General features: G+C 40.4%; 1 protein-coding gene across 3 annotated transcripts in view; it reads right to left on the bottom strand.

Moving 5' to 3' along the window:
* The window catches only part of CHPT1 (choline phosphotransferase 1), a 26291-nt gene extending 8883 nt beyond the window's left edge, over window positions 1–17408 (bottom strand). The window contains exons 1-4 of one of the 3 annotated variants that reach the window (XR_004324694.1): window positions 17008–17385; window positions 6370–6517; window positions 5924–6065; window positions 1825–1909 (exon numbers count right to left, since the gene is read on the bottom strand). Coding sequence is in view for 2 of the 3 variants with exons in the window: in XM_032493500.1 (XP_032349391.1) it covers window positions 1825–1909; window positions 5924–6065; window positions 6370–6517; window positions 17008–17280 (648 nt within the window). In the remaining variant the exon portion in view is untranslated. Of the gene's footprint in view, window positions 1–1824; window positions 1910–5923; window positions 6066–6369; window positions 6518–17007 lie in introns of all 3 variants that reach the window. The other 2 variants (XM_032493500.1, XM_032493501.1) reach the window with 2 other exon arrangements.
* Window positions 17409–21921: the final 4513 nt, after the last annotated feature.

A 21921-nucleotide genomic window follows, 5' to 3' on the forward strand; every position in this document is an offset into this window, starting at 1 on the left:
ACAATCACATCTGACACTGATCAGAGTTGCCTAATTGCCTCTAGGTCCACATTTACCTTCTGGTATATTTTAGAGACCTACAGTGGCATATCCTTGATTCTATTATTTATTCTTACATAATATGAATATATAAGAAATAGGAAAGTCTCAGGGAATGTTCCTCTACTTAAAAATATGCTCAAAGTCTATTTCTGAGCCTAGTAATAATGAACTGTAATTGGCAATTCTGAAAACTAAATGTCACAGAGAAATGTCTTACTATTTTTTAAAAACAGACTTAGTTTTTAGAGCAATTCTAGGTTCACAGCAAAATTGTACCAGGAGTACATAGAGTTCCCATATACTCCTTGCCCTCACACACACACACATCCTCCCCCACTATCAACATCCCCCACCAGAGTGGTACAATCCATGAACCTACACTGACACATCGTTATCACTCAATGTGTACAGTTTATACTAGGGTTCACTCTTGGTGTTATACATTCTATGAAAAATGCACAATGACAGGTGGATGGGTGTCCACCATTATAGTATCACACAGAATGGTTTCACTGACCTAAAAATCCTCTGTACTTTGTCGATTTACCCCTTCTTTCCCCCCAACCTCTGGCAATGGCACTTTTTCACTCCATCATTTTGCTTTTTCCAGAATGTCATATAATTGGAACCCATACAATAAGGAGCCCTTTCATATTGGCTTCTTTCACTACATAGTATGCACTTAAGTTTCCTCCACATCTTTCCAAGGCTATCATGGCTCTTATCTTTTTAACACTGAATAATATCCCATTGCCTGGATGTACCACAGTTGATTTATTTATCCACCTACTGAAGGACATCTGCTGAAGGGCTTGCTTCCAAGTTTTGGCAATTATGAATAAAGCTGCTATAAACATCCATGTTCAGGTTTTTGTATGGATGTAAGTGTTTAATTTATTCAAGTAACTACCAAGGAGTATAGTCCTAGACCCCATGGGAAGAGTATGTTCAGGTTTGTATCCCTTACAATTTTTACTGGAAGGTATATCACTTTGTGACTAAAAAGAGCGTTTGGAGTCAGTCTGCTTAATTTCTAGTTCCAGTAGTTACTAGCTCTGTGTCCTTGGACAAATTACTTAATCATTCTAAGATTTCATAAGACTGTTCTGAGGGTCAGATGAAACAGTGACAATAAAATGTTTAGGAACACAGTAAATGTTGAATGTGTTAATTGTTGACTATTGATACCAACCTTAATATTCTTTTTAACTCTATGGGCCTGAAGTGGTGAGTCAGCCAATACTGTAAACTTAGATTGTAGAGACAGAGTAATTTTTTCTTCATAAATTTTCTCCCTATGCAAAGCATGAATTGATAACATGGCTTCCTGAGAGTCAGCTTTTATCAAAATACTGAGGTCTCCAACCAAGCAGAAAATAAAAACACTCCTTAACATGGGAAACTTCACTCAGAGTAGATTATAAAAAAAGCAAATTGGCAACTTTTCTTTCCAAATATTGAGGGACAAGTTTCAAACACAGAATATTTTACTAACTTTACTTTTTATGTATCTATTTTATGAGATAAATTTTGGCCTGGAAAAGGTAGTTCAACTAGTATGCTTAATTTTGTATTAGGGATAAGTGGTCATTTCCTTTTATGTGGTAATATATTCATGCATGGGGAAAACGCCATAAGGTATACAGGATAGTCAAATTATAAATGAAGGGGAAAAGTTAAGAAATGGAATGAACAAGGATTTCTGAAGGAAATTAACAGTGCGATATTCTTTTCTAAATATTTAAAAAGTACTTGAATATAAATTTAAGTATTCAGATTTACCGTATAGTCCCACATTGTTGCTCCTCCAAATGTCGACAACACAAAGACAATCACTAAAGTTACCTGAATTTCAGTTACATCCACTCTAAAGAGGAAGGATAAAGAACAGAAAAGACGTTTATAAATAAAATTCCTAAATATGAAGGTTAGTTAACCATATATTAAAATCAAAGATGTAAAAATCTCTATAGGCTTAGTTTATTTTTGCCTTTAGTTTTGTCACTGAATTATCAATTAACTATACTGTTAAGTGAAAAAGCCTACAGAAGAACATGTGCTCACATATGGATAAACAGTAATATGCATGGGGGAAAAACTTGTACAACATACATAAAATTGCTAATAGTAGTTATCACTGAGGTTACACAAGGCTTTTATTATCTACTTTACGTATTTCTGCGAAGTTTGAATTTTTTAATAACAATCATGATTTACTCTTATAATCAGGAAAAATGATAATAACATAAAAACAACCAGATGATTTAAGGCAAATTCTTAAACACAAAGTCAATTTCATTTAAAAAGTAGGGAAAATTCCAACAGTTTTTCTCACTAAGTTTCTAATAGTCACTATAGTTTTTTGGTTTCCACAGAAAAATTTCCCCTAATATAGAAACACGCTTAAACTTCTTTCAAAAACTCACTCACCAACCAATGTCAGTCTCTAATCTGCATCCCTGAAGCTATCAACTCCTTTCTCCTTTGCTCCATAAACAGGCTAACTGAGAAGTTATATTTGTATATTTGTATATTTGTAACTTCCTCCTTCATATTTGCTGCTTAATCCACGATAGTCAAGTTTGGGGCCCTATTCTATTAAAATTGTTTAAGGTAAACAGTGACTTTCAATTTGTTGAACGTAAGGGATACACTTCAGTTATTATCTTGCATAACTCCTCTGCAATATTTAAAATGCTGATCACTCCCTCTTTCTTGAAATGCTTTGCTGTGTTTCTATTTTTTCCGCACTCTCTCATGTTTCTCCTACCTTGCTGGATGCTCTTCCCAAGCTCCTTTCTCCACATTTTAAATGCTACTGTTTCCAGAACTCCTCTTTTCTCTTTTCAGATTCTCTCAATAATTTTATCTATACTTAAGACCACTATCTATATGCTAATGACCTCTAAATCCATTTCTCCAAATCCACATCTTTTTTCCTGAGCTTCAGGTTTTTATAGCTGTCTACCTACTTTACATCTCTGCCTAGATGCCCTGGAGTCTTTAGATGCTAGAGGAATACTTATTGCTCTGCAAATACAAGAAATGTAGGGATTAGATGATAAAATAGAACCAGATAATGGAAGAAAACATGATTCTCAACTAAGTTATTTGGGGAACAAAGGTGAATGGAGCATTAACCCACAAACAAAAGGAAAACATAATGACCTCCAGTATTTTTATGGTCAGTGATGGACAAAGACCTCCAGGCTGCATGGAGAAAGTCAGGTTAGTTGAAAAAGGTAAACATAACAATATAATGCATGGTATTTTGTGGAGAAAGAGGGGGAAAGGTACTAATACTTACTGAGCATATATTATGAGTCTTATGAACTATAAATTATGCCTTTTTTGGGGGGAAGGGGAATTGAAATGACTTTTCCATGCCTATATTGAAATAGCCGGACATTGCTATAGGAAAATGACTTCAGAGCCAACATTCTTCCTATTATATTTATGATTTATTAGCAGAATTTTGCACCCTTTTCCCAGTAACAGTGCTAAAATTATATTAAGTTACCCATAATTTTTCGAGGGTATGACTAGTGATCAGAAGCAACTAGGAAAGCTGATAGAAATTATAGAACAAACGTTCTCTCAATAAATTAAGTAGCAAAATGTAGTTTTTTTGCCCAATTAAACTCTCATTTGGCATATTTTTATTCAGTCTTTCAGAAAGATAGAAACCACATTAAAAAGGCTTAAATCAAGAACAGATTCATAAGACAAATTTCCATAATATATTCTGAGATTGTTTGGCCTGGTTTCATATATCTGTATTCCAATAACATAGACATTATAAAATTAAACCTTTCAAAAACTAAGATTTTCAGGAAATCCATCCTACCCTACAGACAACCGATGCTGACTGACTTTGTAAGCATTTCCAGAGGCTTGGTTGATGTCCTGTACATGGATCCTTCTTATAGTGTTAAGCTGGACCAGCAATGTATCCTACTCAATGCCCAGTGATATTTTCACTTTGGTAAAGTGAAAAAATATACAGATTAGGGTCTCTGCCATACAGAGTAAGTATTTTAAATGTCTGATCCCCTGGGCACTGCAGGATCTCCTCCAGTCCCAACACGCTTGGTACTCAACCACAACAGCCATTTCCCTAATGTTCTGAGTACTTCCTGTCCTCATGCTTCTGCCTAGAATGCTTTACCCCAGTCTGTCTGGCATATTCCGCCCACAAGTGACTCATCTTGTATCTTCAGTTCTAGGCACACATTATTAGTATAAAATGTACAACTAGGCTAGGAATGTGAACTAACTCACTTCAGAAAGATTTTTAATGAAGTCAGAAGCTAAAAAAGTAAAGTCTAAGTCATTAAACAACAATAATTAACCAGAATGTTGCATTATCCATATTACTCCAGTTTACTATAGTGAGTTCAGTATATTAACATGCATTAGATTTTACAAAGCTGTGTTTCTATTTTAGCCTATTTTAATCTATATCTAGGTATAGATTCTTAATTTTACATAGCTGCCTTGAATTTCTAGCCTGGCTTTTTGATCCTTGTGCTCTTGACCAGTAGGTAAGGAATCAGCTTGAAGACTCACATTTTTCATGAAAGCTTTCCTAAACTAATCAGCTTCTCCTTTCGCAGGATTTCTTCAGTGCTGTGGAAACCTGAAGCAGGTCATTTTTCATGTGGTTATGGACTGCATTAGCAGTATCACAGAAGTATTGTTCCATCCCTTTAATACAGTGTACTATATAGTCCCTAAAACAAGGATTTTTTAAAAATGCATTTTGTATTCTTCCACAGCACCTAATACACTGATAATCCCACAGTACTGAGCAGTAGTCATTGAGAGTATAGGGTTTGGAGACTTGAGTTTCAACCTGGCTCTAGACTTCTTAGCAGTATAAAGAAGTTCCAGAACCCCTCTGCCTCGCAGGTACAATGAAGGTAATACCTTGCAGGGTTAATGGGGGCATCCACGAGATAGTGCATATAAAGCACTGAGTACAGTGCCAGACACATGCAAGTGCTCTACAGGTAGCAGCTGCGATTATTTCCTAATTTGGAGTCAACGTGAAAAATTACTGAAGGCCTTTACTCTGCTAAACGATCTGCAGTTTTGAGCTTCTCCTTTTATTGATCATTATCAGGGTTTTTTGTTTTTTAGGTTTTTTTTTTTCTTTTTTTCCCCAGAGCTACTGTTCCTCCTATGCAGCAATAAAGTGGGGCTACAAAGAATCAGTAGACGGGGGAAGCCAAAGCTGAGAAGGAGCCAATGGCCGACAGCTATTATAGCATCGGGCAGAGAGGGAGCCGGTGGGACACGGGGATGGAGAACAGAGTTCCGGCCTCGTGCACTACTTCCCAGTGCCTAAGCATGAAGCATCAAGGGCAAGTATCACAAAATGCTTTTATATTATTTCATCAGCTGTCCACCACAGCTGAGAGTTTTATGATTACTGTTGTTGGTAACTGCTGTAAGGGGATCCCCTTTTTTGGACACATAAAAATTTGACTAAAAAGGATCTTTAGATTCCGTATCTCATTGTTTTTATCATATAAGTCAAATGCTGCTTATTTAAGTACTGCATATCCTTTTTCTATATTACATGGGTCCCTTATTTTTCTCTTTCTTTTGTCTAATGTAAATTTGGGCTAGTAAGTTGGAGAAAGGGAGAAAAAAATAAAAATTATTATAGAATAAATATGTAAGTATAACATGAAGAACACTTAAAAAGACTAAAATTAAGGTGTAGCATTTGGGGATGCTTCAATAAATTAAAAGATAATTTAAAGTTCTGATTGACACTTATTATATCCCCCTTATTATTGATAAATGATGTTATGACAGCTTGTGAAAATGAACTTGACTGTGTTAAAATGTACAACTTAAAATACATACTTACTTTCCAAATCTCAACACGCCTGAAACATAAGTCTGCCAATGAGCACAATAAAATATGAACATCCCAATAAAAGAGCAGAAAAACAACCAGTCAGGATGAGTTCCTAAGCGAACAGCAATTGAAGCTCCAACTGCCATAAATACTGAAAGAAACGAGGTTTAAGAACTGTTAAGAATTAAAGATAATTAATGAAATAACTGCCATGTACTGTTTAGAAATACAGAATTTTAAGGTGCATAATCTTGGCATTAAAATAAGGCACACTAAACAAAATTAATTCCTCAACATACTTTTAAAATAAACTCTACAAAATTGTTTCCAAATATAAAACTGTCCAAAAAGACTGACCAAACAGCTCAGTTCATTTCAGTTTTTAAGCCAACATTATAAAAAGCAAAAAACAAAAACCAAAAACAACTACATGGAAAAAACCTCCACTCACTTACCTGTGGAGAGAGAGTCACAACCATGGTCAAAAAGTTCCCCTAAAGGAGAACAAGAATTTGTTCTTCTGGCTTGTTTCCCATCAATAGCATCCAGTGACTGGTAGATGAAGAGTCCCAGGGCATACAGAAGGTACGCCCAGTATGGTGCCTACAAATAAACGTACACAATGAAGGCTGGTGAGTGACAATAAGCTAGCTTCTGTTTGAATATAGTTCAGCCTAAGCCAATGGATCAGATCCATTTTCTTCTGTTCTCACTTTAGATCATCTCAGTGTGTTATGAAGAATATTCGTAACCCTCCTTCTACAGATGAGCATTAAAATGAGAAACGAATTGCTCGGTCATCTGGATAGAGTCACAGAACTCTGTACTGTGAGAAGCACAACGTTAAATGACCAAGCAAGGATTAGGACCTTGATTTTGATTCTTAGTCCACAGCTCTTTTTATACTATTCATACATGGCACTGGATCTGAAATTATTCAGTCAGTTTCTGCTATGAAAAAAGACCTTAAAGACAAACCACAGACCCCTGTTTCCATCTATGATGGCAGGTCAGGGACTGGATTTACTCTCCCATCTTGTATAACTAGAAAAGCAATAAAATAAATAAAACAACAATTTTCAGACACTGCAGGCAGCTCAGGACTGTGGCCCCTGACAGAAGGGAAAGAAGAGGTGAGCCCTGTGACTGCCCGGTGTAGTGCCTACACAGGCAGCTTCCAGGCCACAGCACGGAAGTGGGGAACCGGAGCGGAGCCCGGCAGTGCTGGCGTGATGAGGCGAAACGTAGCAGAGTTTGGGAAGGTCGGGGCAGCTAGAATCTGTTTGGACAGAGCCCTGGAGAGCAGAGGGGTTCAAGTTGTGGAGGTCTACAGAAGGGTACCTTGGAGGCTTTGGCTGAGAAGAGACCTGTGCCTGAGTGAGACGAAACTACTGGAAAGTGCAAGGCCACACAACTCTTGAAGCCCATGCAAAGCTGCGAATTGCTCATGTTCCTACCAGGCACAGCAGAAAGATACCTGTGATACTTAGAGCATTGGGTGGAGTTCCCAGAACTGTACTGCCTTAGCAATGCGGATAAATTAGCCCTAGGATGAAGGCTCCGGACAACTCGAACAGATGTAAAATCCAGCCTCACAAGGATCCGACTGATTCCAGGTAAGTTAACTATAGCCAACATAAAGTACAACATCTTACAGGAACACCCCTTGCCCCACTGATCTAGTACCCCAAAATGTACAATTCAGTATAAAATCAATGTTTGGCATTCAGTCAAAAATTACCAGTCATTCAAAGAAGCACGAAAATATGTTCTACAACCAGGAGTAAAGTCAATCAATATAATTGGACCCAGAAATGACAGCTAATGGAATCTGCAGATGAGGACACTGAAAGTTATTATAAGTATGCTTTATATGTTCAAAAAGGTGGAGAAAAGCACGAAAGACTCCAGTGAAACCTCTAGAAATGAAAAATACAATATTTCAAATATAAGATATACTATAAAAACCCACCAAGGCACATCATAATCAATTACTGAAAACCAGTGATAATGAGAAAATCATAAAAGAAGCCAGACGAAAAAGACACATTACATACAGAAGCACATATAATAGTGACAGAGCAAAGAATAAACTGCAGACAGGTCAACAAAAATGATGCAATTTGAACAAGAGAGGGAAAAAGATTAAATGACCATTCTTTTTTTCAGCACTTTGCAAGCATATATTCTACTTCCTCAGGGACCGGTGTGACGATAGCAATGGTCAATCCAGAATTCTATGTCTTAGAAAAGAAAAACAGCAAAATTGTTAAGAACTAGGGCTTTAAAGTTAGATCCACGTTTGAGTCCTTGGCTCTGTCATTTAATAGCCAAGTGACTGTGGGCAAGTCATTTAAATGCTAAACTTTGGTTACCTCATTTGCAAGATGTGAATGATACTTATAGCTGTACCTGATGAAAAAATTATTAGATAGCTCTTTACACAGAGCCTAGCATATAGTAAGTGCTCAATAAAGGTTACCTGTTGTCATTAAATTGTATTTTGCATACTTTAAAAAATATCATTGTATGTATGGTTTATATGGTAATTCTGCAAATAGCCAATCAACCTGCTATTCCATTCCTCTTTCTAAGTAAAAAGAAGTTGATTTTGAACTAACTTTAATAAACATTTTGTCATTTGATTAGATGCCAGTATAAATGATAACACTACTAACTGCTTAAAAAGACAGTCTACTCTATTTAAAAGAAAATCAGTATCAATTAGAAATAATTTAAGAATAGGAGAAACCTGAGTTATGAACATGCATATTAAAATATCACATTCAGTTCTGATTAGCATGCTTTTAAAGGCTTATCTGGAAACTAAGAAACAATTTGAGAGGGCTCAAAAATAGAACTGAGAAATCATCATGAGAGCACAAAAGCAGAAAACAAAACAAAACCACAGAGAATCTTTTGCAAGAATCTGAACTGTTTTGCAGAGAATAATCCTGGTAAGACTTTTCAAACAAGCAGATTCTTACCCATTTTTCCTACTATAAAAATATTAATTTTGATAATCAAAGGAGAGCAAAATTATATTTCAAATATATGTAAAATTAGAAATTGAAGTTATTAAAATTACTGGAATCATATAAAAAGTCATTTTTCTTCTTATGGTCTGTTTCTCATCAAATACTTTCCTCCCAAATGACATAAACTAAATCATCTACCTGAGAAACATTCCATTTTTCCCTTCTTACTAGGAAAACTTGGAGCTTCTCAAGAAGCACTCCCAAAGGCCCACATTAAAAGCTTAATTCTGACTTCTGATCTGGAAGATTGGCTGCAGACAAGTCTAAAGGTCAAAGTGTTAATGGAAATCCATGCTGAAATAAAAAAAATAAATCTGGCTATTCCTGGACACCACAGTTGGGGGTGGACTCTGCCCTCATTTGGAAAAAGGAAATGAAGACAGGTTAACTAGTTTAAAACAACTTTATCAGGATACTAGAGGAGTTAAGATTTAGAGTCTAAATAAGTGAAGAGAGGCGGGGGGAATTTAAATAGGGAAAAGAGAGAGGAGGTCTAGGCAGAAAGGAAGGCAGAGGCCTGAAAGTGAAAGGCTGACTCAGGAGGCAGTGACTAGATCACGTTTCTGGAACAGGAAGTCAGTTACAATTGGCTTTAAAAAAAGCCAAAGGGCTTTTAAAAATGCATTATTTTATTTAATACAGCCTTGCACAGAGACAAGTCAGCTATTAGCACATTCTTTTTAAATTAAAGTTAACGTGAAACTTAGGGAGGGGTGATAAAGAGCAGCTAGTGAGGGTCCTGGAGTCACACCTGGCTTTTCTGACCTGCCCTGTGACATAAGGTCTGCTGTGCTGCAGGCTACACAGCCTGAAAGGAGCCTCCCGCCTGGATTCTCACCTATTCCTCCAAACCTGCTGAGAAGCACTTTCCCACTCCCACAATACAATTTCAAGTGCAGTGACCCTGAGTGGTGGGAAATGGCTGCGCGGTGAGTGAGGCTTCCTTCCTTTTAAGCCCAGAAAGACATACCTGTCTGCAAGCCGCCAGTTCACTCATTTTCCAAGACCCCTTCCCAAGGCCGCAGGAGCAGAAGCCAGCCTTGTCTTCTCTTTTCCCTGCTGTCATCACCTCCATTCCCACCCGGGAGCTATTAAACAGCTTGCAAATTTTCAACTTCTTTTCTAACCTGTTATCTCGGTAAAACAGGCCCCGGGCTGGAGACTCCTTCCAGGAGTCTGCTCAAAATGGGTGTCATTACTGAAGAGACTCCAGGTGGAAGCAGGATCTACAGGACCACCCCCACTCAATTCTAGTTTTCATGTTAACTTATTTTCAAAAATTTTAAATGCAAGCATGGAAAAATCAGGCTTAGATTATGAATTATAAAAGTCATAAGCAATATATCAGAAGACTTCTTCTACAGAAGGAAACTATTCCAAAAAGTAGAACTTCTCCAGGTCACATTAGATTCTTAAAATTTTAAAGGTTTTAATTATATTATTTTTTATAATATCTACTGTATCCTTTAAGATCAGAACTTTATATTACATCACAGAAATCTCTCCAGGTCAAGCACAAAGAGCTACATCATTCTTTTAATTGACTGCATGGTATTCAATTATGTAGCTATATCACAATTTAAGTAATAACTTCACTAATAAGTCTTACATGATTGCATGAAAGATTATTATATGTTTATTCTAGAAAACAAAACAATTTCTAAGAATTCAATCATAAACCCATGTCATTAAAAAAATCAATAAATTTAAATTGCTTTTCAGTGACATCATTGAGAAAAGCACTGTATAAAAGTATTTGGAAAAATTTTACTTTTTCTAGTTACTTGAGTTACAGGATCAGAGAAAACAGAGATTTGAACCAGACCATATGGCAATCGTTCTTGTTAAAGTAACTCTGGATCAGAGAGAACACTCAGGTACAGATCAGTTATTTATTCTGGGTATCATGAATTTTTATACATGTGTTTGAACGAGCACACACATCAGAAAAAGGAAGAAAAGACTTAGAAAGTGATCAATGAGCACATCTCTGCTCACTGGACAAATTTTACCTACAGCTCAGATCTTAAAATACTGGACTTCTGGGAACACATTCTGAGATTTTCTGTAAATGGAAATGCTAGACTGGACAGTCTTCAAGGCCCCATCTTTCATATGAGAACATAATCTTCTCAAGAGTAGGAGCTGCGTTGTCTGTCCTTAAAATCTGCTGTACATACCATAGGAGATAAACAACCAGATGATTAAAAATCAACTGATGATATCTGTATGTTTCCTATCGGGTAATAGGTTACCTGTAGTAAAATGATTTCCAAAGGGAAGAATTATGTCCTGGGTTATTCTTGCAGAGTGCTTAGGAGTGTAGACTCAACTCTACCTACACTCAGATCCTTGCTTTGCCATCACTGGCTGAGTGGACTGGATGAGTTACTTAAGCTCTCAATGCCTTAGACTCCCTTTATGAAAACTAGGACTCATCACTGTTCCTGTCTCACTGTGAGAATTAAATGAATTATTACATGTAAAGTGCTTAGAAAAGTGCCTGGCACATGGAAGGAGCTCAGTAATGTTAGTTATTGTTATTCCTGATACTGCATAAGATAATTTTAGAGGATTCATGGGTTAACTTTTCATTTTAATACTTATGTCTGTCTTTAATGCATTTTGGGAAAAAACATATTTTTAAAAATTAGCTAGCACAGCTATCAAATCTATGATTTTATAGATAGTAAGGCTTCAAATGAGTCTTTAAAAAGGAGTAAATTTAAAGTTGATGTAAAGAAAAATAGTAAATAAAAAATAGGATAGGTAATACACAAAAGCAAAAATCTTCCCAAATTAAAATTTGGGAAATAGTAGAACTACACAATGCTTATTTATATGAAGTTTTATACTTAGAAAGTGGTTCTTTGTGTTATATGGCCTTGAGTATGAGTTGATACAGATGCAAAAGGCATTACACTAACCAGTAAGGATTAGGTCAGCCGGTAACAGGGAGATTTCAATTATCCAAACATCAGTTGACCTCTCTCCATAAAAACAGAAACTGCATTTATAAGAAGTAGGAAGAAAGAAAATTAGAAGACAGTCAAGCATATGTGAAAAAATGTAATGCTGGTGTGGTGTTAAATGGTAGACTTTGCACCCAGTCAGGTGATTCTAGTGATTTTAAAGAGAAAAGTCATGGAATCTTAATAGACTGCTACTCTGACACTGTTGTAACCTGTATTATGTGCCTGTGACACGGGAAAGAGAGCCTGTGGCCGGGGGCACTTTCTTGTTTAGAGAAGGAAGGCTCCCACCTGAGGCCAGGGAGGTTCAACCTGGACCTTTGGCCTCAGCTCCGATCAGGGTCAGCATTTGAGAAGAGCAGACCCATCTTCAGGAAATGAAGCTGGTTACAAGCTGGGGGAGGAAACCAGGCAGAACACGAACTCCATCAACCAGCAGTTCAGGGTCAGAGGGGCTTTCATGCAACGTTAAAAATCTGTACTTTGAAAAGGTAGACTCCTTTTTAAACTTCATGTGAGCAGTAGTATTCTTGTTAAAAACCTCTTTAAGGGCTCACTAGAGTTCTTGTTTAAAATGCCAGCCTCTCACTGTGCCAGGGGCAACAGGCAGGGAGAGGGGAGTGAAGAGAACCCCGAGGCCAGAACAACATCAGCATCAACGGCACTGGTGCTTTCACTTCACAAAACCCAGGTGGTCGCAGCCCTATGCCCAGGCCAACATGCCAGGAGGGGATTTAGAGCTCCTTCTGTACGCCACAATGCTGTTTTATCCACACGTGAACCGAATTCTAAAGGAGAAACAGCTTATTCCTTGGGAATAAAGTATAGGAAAGCCACAAGAATCAGAGGGACGGTCCCCAAAGCAGAGCTATTTCCGCATGACCTGCGAGGCTCCTGCTAGACAGGGCTGGGTTAGGGGGAGGCAAGTGAGGCCCCACGGCTGCAGAGCCTGAGGACGCATTTACTGCTCTCGGAGCCTGCCTCACTCCAGCCCTGTCCTGCTTCTACAACTTTCACCTTGTGCAGGTTATTTATTTGTTTTTTTCTTTAGTAAGAGATCACTCCCTAACAAGGGTCCTGCCGTAATACATGATGCTTGATAAGTTACTGAGCCGTTTTAAAAAAAGAGGGAGAGAGGTGACAAAAAGGAAATATTCTAGATTTCAAAAAAAACCAAACCTATAAAAGAATTTTACTAAGTTACTGCCTTTTCTTATTATTCCCCCAACAATAACTTTACTATATAGTGCAAAGGCAACTCTAATCTGAATCAGATAGGAGATAAACCACTTCTTAAGGTCATTCTGACTCCCTCAGATATGCTTGCTTTTTGGTCAACTTCCTATTATCTTAAATGAAAGAAATTATCTAATGCCCTTTGACCTAGCCCTGTGCTAGGCACCTATCTGTTATAAACACACTCTTAACAGAAGCATTGACATGAGTTTATCAACACAGATCAAAAGGGCAGAGCAAAAATATTTACTCGAATAAGCTTAAAAGAGAATGGAGCCACAGTTTATCCCAGTCAAAAACAAGCATATGAGTGTTTTGTGGTAGAGAATGCTACTCAGCTGGAGCCTGAAAACTAGATTCGAATTACTGAGTTTTCTCATATTCCAATGTAGGATCTGCATTAAAGAAGCTCTCAGGTCCTTCAAACCGGAGTCTGTGATTCTATTTTAGGATTAGGCAGCCAAGGAATGGGGGCCAAGGATGACGTACAGAGTAGCATTCAGACAGAACTGCTTCAGCAAGGTGAGGGAGACGCAATTCAGTTCTTGTTTTTCTGTTTGCCCTGATTCTTGCTAACTCGTGTTAAAATTTTCCAGGCCCAACTGATAAGTATTTAATCTAAGACCAGTGAAAGCTGCATGACGGTGGAAAAACATCATCTCCCAAGATGACAGTTTGGTATTTCATTCATGCAATCGATAATTTAGCGAACAGTCACTAAGCATCGGCTTTACACAAGGCAAGGTGCTGGGGAGAATGTACAAATGGGCGATCGCTGTCAGAACTTACAGTATGGTGGATGGTCCTGCTCAATAAGGAAATACACAACCAAACGTAACACAACACACACAACCAAAATAAAATGGAGAAGCTACAAAGATTCGGGGTGGAAGAGTAGCTTTCTGGCTTGGAATCCTGGTCTCTGTTTAAAGAGGTTAATTTACTTCTCTTCAGTTTCCTCATCTATAAAATGAGGATAATAATAGTACCTTTTCATAAAGTTGTTGAGAGGATTAAATGAGATAATAGACAAAAGTAGCTTAAATTAATGCTTAGGACATAAATAATATTTGGTAAATGTTAGTTATAATTGTTATAATTACTGGAGTTATAGGATTAAGTGGTTGATTTGACTCCCGAGATGGAAGAAAAATTTCCTAAGGAGGTAGTATTAGGACTGCACCCTGAAAGATGAGGCAGGACAGGAGAAAGGAAAAAGAAGGAGAGAAGAGAGGGACAAGAAGGAGAGAAATCTTTGCCATAGGAAGTATTTCAATTTGGCTGGAGTGGAAACTTCCATAACATAATAGTGATGTGAAATGCAGTTGAGAGCACCACTGCAGAAGCTTAATATAAATCACTTAATTTTTTCCTGTTCATTTCCCTTCATACCCAGTTATGTCCTAGAAATCAACACAGTACTTTAAAAATAGATCAAATTTTATTATTACTATAGATATGTAGTCAGCATTACATCCTACATGTGGACGTACCATTTCTGGAAGCAATCTGTCAAGACTGAAAAAGCGCTATGCATTCTTAAGACTGAGTCTCAGAAAACCAGTTCTAAGCCAGGTTAAAGTCACGTAATCCTCCAGGCCTCAATGTCCTCTTAATAAAAATGTATGCTACTGTTATTTCAGGATGGATGGATAGAAGAAACAATAAAATGGTTGGAAGGCAATTCCAGGAAGGGAAAAAATTGGTAGCCTCCTTGGGTTGATACAGGACACAAATGCAACAATGGACATGAAAGCACTCTGCATACCTGATAACATTAAATGAAACACAAGGTATTTTCCCTACATATTACACAGATAAAGGCAGGAACTGCAGATGGTGGTGGTATGTGGTAAAAAAAAAGAATATGACTTTGGAGACAGACCAACTTAGATCTGAATCCTGCCAGGTCCTGTCATTTACTAGCTCCGTGGCCTGAAAGCAAAATAGTCTGAACTGCTACACTTCTTTTGTGTTGTGCTATCGCTGGGATTTTTATCAAACAGGAAATGTGAACCCTGTAGTCGTGTTTTCTCTCACTGCTTCAGTCACTTAGAAGCATGTGCAGGATCTAATCACATTTCAGAAACTCTTCTCAGTTTCATTTTATTATTTTAACACTTACTCCTCGTTTTTAGATCATTCTGATTTTTTTTAAAATGCCTCGAATTCTCCCCACACCCCACCTCTTAAAAGAAAAAAATGAGGCTTAGCCTATAAATTAACCAATCATAATTCTACCTGTTCTATCATGCCCTCCTTGACATCCCTAAACTGAATCCCTTGGACTTCTTGGCATGCCCTGTTCTTTGGAAATACTCAATAAATGGTTCTTAAATTAATAAAATGTTGAAAAGTTCACAATTTAACTGGTAAATATCAGAAACATCCAAATGCTATTAGCCAAATCTAGGCCCAATAAAAGCTAAATTTTATTATGTTTTCAGTATATTTTTAGTAACTAATATTTTTAGTCTGTTGAACAAATTCTATTTTTTCACATTTATTTATCTGCATTTAATATACCAGTTAGTCCTCAATGCATTCTCATGAAATGGGTTTGGCTAGTGTTACTACTATGTCACACAGGGAAAGCCGACCCATACGTCTCCCCACGTTGTGGCAAAGCCACATTTAAAACCAAGTCTTCACTTCTAACCTGGTCACAGTCTGGCACACTGCCTCTGAGGAATTCTTCAAACAGGCTGCAACTTACTCTTTTTTAACACTACGGAAATGAATTAACAATGGAAACATTTGCCAAAAAATCACATATAATAAACATCCATCAATCCGCAAGATATGTAGGCTTCATCAAATACTTTTTTAAATGGATCCCATATATGGAAGGCATGAAATATTTCCACTTCACAGGACCTATACCCAAATATGATGATAAACCGAGTTCTCTATTTGGAGGGCAAAGAAAAGAAAGCAATGTCACAGAACGTGCAATGTAGTATTTATCCTATGTACTCTGAAAAGCTGTAGGTAGGAGTAGCCCTCTCTGCCTTCTATCCCCATCACACTTAGACCAAGGAGTGCCTCTGATGACCAGCTGTCCAAAGCCCACGTTAATTTACTCTTCTTATTTCGAACATAGGTCAAATACACATTGTTAAAGTCTGTTGGCTCTTATGATCCCTGATGATAAGGATTATTACCTTGCTAATAACGTTGTTTTCCACAAAAAAGTCAATGAAGCAAAGAGGAAGAAAGCTTTTAGAAGTAACTTAATCTTTGATCCTACTGGTTTCAAGATCATTCGTTCAACCTTTGAGAAACAGACGGTTAAGTACACAAGTGTCCAAAGGGCATCTCGTGTTTGGCCAACCTGACCACAAGCCCTGGGGCCAGCCCGGACGGAGCTGGGGGTGTTCAGTCGCCAGTGTGCAAAGTAACCGACTGCTTGCCACCCCTTTCCCAACTTGGCGCGGGATGGGTTGGCAGCTAGGCAGGCAGCTCCCCAGCTCGCAGTGGCTGAGACTACCTGTCCGACGCCACGGGAGAGAGTGGAGGTGGTCTTGGGACTGGAGCAGTGACCTTGACAGCCCCTCTGTCCTCTGGGGGAGGCTCGGGGTGGACACGGGACTGCGTAGCGGCGTGACAGCCTCCAGGCTGCCTGCGGAAGGCTCGGGGCGGACGCGGCGCGGGGACAGTGTCGATGTCCGCCCCTCCGCGGCCCTGGGAGGCTCAGCCGCGCGGTGGGCTCCCCGGGCGCCTCCAGCGGCGCACCTGGGGCGGGGCGGGGCGGGGCGGGGCGGGGCGGGGCGGGGCGGGGCTGGGCTCGGGTGAGGAACTCCGAGGGACAGCAGTTGGGGGGCCACGGGCGGCCGGCGGGCCCTACCTCCTCGGTGACAGTGGGGCAATAGGAGATGAGCACGAGCGTGGTGAGGAGGTTGATGGCGAGGCCCAGGAGGGTGATGGTGTTGGGGGCCATCCACAGCGGGACCCACTGGAGCAGCCAGGTCCAGTAGAGCTGCAGCGGCGGCTCGAGCAGCGAGACGCCGGTGGCGCTGTAGCGGTGCTCCTCCAGCCGCCGCAGCTGCGCCGCGCTCAGCGGCTCGGCCAGCGCCTTCAGCCAGCGCGGCGCCAGCCTGCCCCCGGCGCCCGCCGCCATGGCCGCCTGCGGGCCCAGCCGCTGCGAGCGAGCGCAGCTGCGCCGGGCGCCAGGGCGGGGACAGGTGGAGGGAGGGGCTCGCGGCCCGGGCCTGCGCCGGCCGGGTGGGACTCGCCGGTCCAGCCCGCCGCCGGTCCCAGAGCCGCCCGGCCGCTGGGGGCGGGGCCTCCGGGGAGAGCCCGGGGGAGGGGTCAGGCGCCGGCCCGCGAGGGGTCGGGGCGGGTGGGGCTGGTTCACACAGGCCACCGGGTCTCCATGAGGGGCCTAGTCGACCGTAGCTTTACAATTGGCGCTGCAAAGGGCCCAGACTTCCCCCCAGAGCGTGATGCACCTGCCTCTTAAGGGCCGGTTCTTCTACAGGGACGGCTGGTAACGCTACCCTGAGGGCAGTCTGGCTAGCAGAACAGTTAGGAAGCTGGTTCCACTGACTCGCGGCGGTGCGCACAGCTCCGTTCTCTGCAGGACGCCTCCGCCTGCAGAGCCTAGGGGAGCGGGGTGTTGTGTGAGAACATGACTTTGCCCGTCTTGGGTCACCGACAAGGGGGCCCTATCTGCCCTAAGAGAGGTCCTGCTTGATAAACATACAAGCACAGTTCTTCCAATCCTGAGGACAGGGGCCCTGCCTGACATGTATTAGGACTAGAGAACCCTTTCTTGCGGGTTCAGGGTTCAGTTTTCAAGGTGTCGGAACTGCAAATCAGGAGGTGGAAACACCGTTAAACAAGGGGACTTGAAACCCAAACGCCTCTTTTTCAGAGCATCTGATACCCATAGCAAACGGTATTTTTACACACACCGTTCCCTGGGCACACGGGACAAGGGTCCAGGCCGAATCCTCCCACTGCCCCGTGGAGCAAGCACACTTGTCGCACAATGCCATTCACTACCCCCTTACCTCACAGTGCACCCATTTGACAGGGGACGGCCTGTCATAAACATTATTTTGCACAACCTGAGACAAGCCTACCACTTGCCTTTTCTTTGCACTTCACAGTTCTGATTTGTATGCAGTTCTCTAAGGCACAGAATAAGCTCAGATACTGCTTTCATGATAGTTGTATTGGGCAGCGGCTATCAGCAGGTGCAGTTTGTCCCACGGGATCTGCCACAACACCTTGGAGATGGGCCAACAAACTACTTCCAAGCCCACCACCTGTTTCCATACAGTCCATAAGCTAGTTATGGTTTTTACATTTTTTAATGACAAAATTTTTTTAAATTTGTGTGTGTGACACAAAATGACATGAAATTCATATTTCAATGTCACGAATGAAGCCATGTTTATGCCTTACGTATTTTTTATGACTACTTTCACTCTCCAAAGGCAAAGTTCAGTGGTTGTGACAGAGACCAGATGGCGTTTTATGGAAAAAAGTTTGGCAATTCTTTCCTTAGAGCCATATGAGGGTGTCTGCAGACCAAACCATGCATGGAATATACACCTCCTAATCTTTAACGTGAAAAATGATGCTGACAAATGCAGGAAAAGAACTGGAGTCACAGAGATCCACTTTTAACTATGCTGGTTTTCTGTACGGTAAACTTGGATATACCTATCTTTTAATTTAACAAGGCCATGAATAATCCAAAGAAAAATCCCTTTCCAGATTAATAAATTGAACTATATTACAGATAATTTCTAATATACAGCAAAAATAAAGAGAATGGAAGGGCAAGCCATAAACTGGGAAAGGTATTTCTCTCAAGTAAAATTCATATTTAAAAAAAAATTTTGGGGCGGCAGGAGGTAATTAGGTTTGTTTATTTGTTTATTTAATGGAGGTACTGGGGATTGAACCCAGGACCTCATGAATGCTAAGCATGTGCTCTACCACTGATCTATAACTTCCCCCCAGTAAAAATCCATATTGAATAGTACCCAGATTATATAAAGAATTCCTAAAAATCCATGAGAAATAGAAAAACAGTAAGTTGGATTTATGTTCAGATACCTACAACAAAACCCCCCAAACATGGTGACATAAACAAAATAGAAGTTTATTTCTCTCTCACATAAAAGCAGACATGCACTGTTCAATAAGAGATTTATGAAAACCTTTGCTCTCCTCTCTAAAAATGCCTTATTTCCGGGACAAGATCAGAAAACCAAATTTCACAATAGTATCCCTGAGATGTTGTAATTGTGCTTTTTATCTGAAGTTGTGAAAGCAGTTTAGGGTTAAGGAAACTGATTTCCCTCAGAGACACAGTTCTTAGCAGTCTGTCCTATTTATATCCTTTAACGATTTTCTATTATCCTTTTCTGAGTTCTCATCCTACTGCTTTACAATGTTTTCCATGGTACGATTTGAGGAGCATTAGAAGGAATCTCTTTCCTGAAAAATTCCTTCTAGGGAAATCTGGCGTGTCTCAAGTCCCACAATGAATTACTCCTGTCTTTGGGTTGGGGTTTGGGATGAGCAGGGTAGGTCACATTTCCACGTTGGGTTAGGTCACTATCAGGAATACTTTAGAAGGGATACTTCAATCAGAGTATCTTTTCCTCTGAGACAGCTGAAAGAGAATGACTCCAAATAAATAGTCATGCCGGGAACTAGAGACAAAGAGGGTGGGAGCCGTACCTCTCCAACACAGACAAGCCTGCAATGCGAATCATCTGGAGATCCTGTTAAAATGCAGGTTTCTAGTTAGCAGGTCTGGAGCATGAGAGCGGAGGGGAGTTTCAGTCCTAACAAGCTCCCAGGTGATGCCGATGCTGCAGGGAGTTGGCCACATTTTGAGCAAAGAGGGGCTGAAGCAGATTCAGTCTTAGGAGGTTTGGGTGGAGGCACGGCTCTGAGCAGGTCTCATGAGCCCCAGGTGGAAGTTGGATGAGACAGATTGAGGAGAGACACAGCTGAGCACAATTAAAGGATGAGAAAGACCAAGTTGACTCACTTAATGTTGCTTAAGCCCGTTCTTTCCAGGCAAAGAAGGGATGGATGGATGGATAGATGGACAGACAGATAGATACTAAAATTTTCTATTTTTTAATATATGTATACATATAAACTGATCATGTAATACTATCTATAGTGGAATTGCGATCTGCTTGTTGGTCCTCAGTGAGGGTGTTGGTTGTTCATTGTTGATGAGACTTTTCTGACATCATGCTGGGCTTCCCAGACTGGGATATCTTTCACTCCCTGACAATATACCTGAAACAACATCCCTTTGAAGATATGGGAAGAAAAAATTGTTTTTCTATTAAATAACTCACATATCCTGGAGAAGAACATGTGGATAAACTTTAATGAATAAGCATATGAGGGGTTGTGGCAGTGGTTTAAGGCTGTGCTTTCACGCCCTGTGCCAGGTTTTCCTTTCTTCTGCCAAAGGGGATGCAGTGGAGGTGGACGGGGTGAGGAGTCTGTGACTGAGATAATGCCTGTGAAGCACAGAAGCAGGTGCTCTTTCCCTTCTATTATTGATTTTTCTCATCGCCATTTCCTCTTTCTTTAGTTCCTTGCCCAGTGACGTTGTTTCTAGCTTCATCTCGCTGCTCTTAACTGCCCTTCCCTCTGTCCAAATAATAATGTGTTTTCCTCCTTTCCTCCTTCCTACTTGAGGTGATCCTTGGTCTTGGCCTTCACTGAGCCCTTTGTTGCCACACCCTCCCAGTTGGTCCATCACTCTTGCTTAACTTCCTCAGGGAGTGGAGTTATTAAAGGCAGACTTTGGGTCAGAGTCCATGCTGGCCACTATGAGGACTTGATAATCATGAAAAGACCCAAGGAACAACTTGTCTCACCAATGAAGTCTTGCTTCTACTGCTAGTTTCTTGAGCCTTAACCATGAACTATCAAGAAGTACATAAAAATAACCCTACATAGAGAGGTTCTGCCCTTCTTGGCAACCTCTACCATTACCCCACCTGCCTCCCACATAGTGCTACCTCCTAGTGCAGGAATGGGAACTGAATTACAGTGACCCCCAGTGGATGACCAGCCTAATGGGAATTCATCCCATAGCCTGCAGGGGACACATTATTTGGCTCTCTACTGCCTGGAATTTTCCAAATGACCACATGACTTCAAATCGACTTTGATTTATTTTGAAACATGGCTCCCTTCCAATTACTCTTTGTCCCTGTTGTCCAAGAGGGTGCCTTACAAAGTCTGGATAATTATTTTTTTTTCTTTTTTTTCATTAACCTAAAAAAAAAATTTGAGCCAAGATTCTTAAATTGGTGTATGATATCTTAAAGATGTTTTCTTGGTCTCCAAGACTAGGATGAAGGTGAGAGTAGAATACTGGAAGGAGGGAATCTCTTGCCTGTGTGTTTATCTACAAAGAACAGAAAGAGTCTCTCTAAAGCTATTTCTTGGAAGAAAAAGAAGTTATGGTCAATTATGCACTTGAGTGCAAGGTTTTTGCCTTTAAAGATGTGAGTCAGCCAGTGCCCCAAGTCACACTGAGTGACCCCTCGGGGAGTATTTAACTGCCTTGCTACCTCCCTGGAATTCTGTCCCTAGTAATCTACTCCAGATAGAAGAAAAATATTCAGCTAGGCCAGAGGTTGTGCAAGCCAGGGCGTCTGGGGACAGACAGAGATCATCAACTGAATTTAAGAGGGTGGTGACAGCATCAGGAGAACTGGTCATTCCATTAGTGGGTTTGCTTCTCCAGTCCATTCTAAGT

This window comes from Camelus ferus, chromosome 12, assembly GCF_009834535.1.
Source record: "Camelus ferus isolate YT-003-E chromosome 12, BCGSAC_Cfer_1.0, whole genome shotgun sequence".
Lineage (NCBI taxonomy): Eukaryota > Metazoa > Chordata > Mammalia > Artiodactyla > Camelidae > Camelus > Camelus ferus.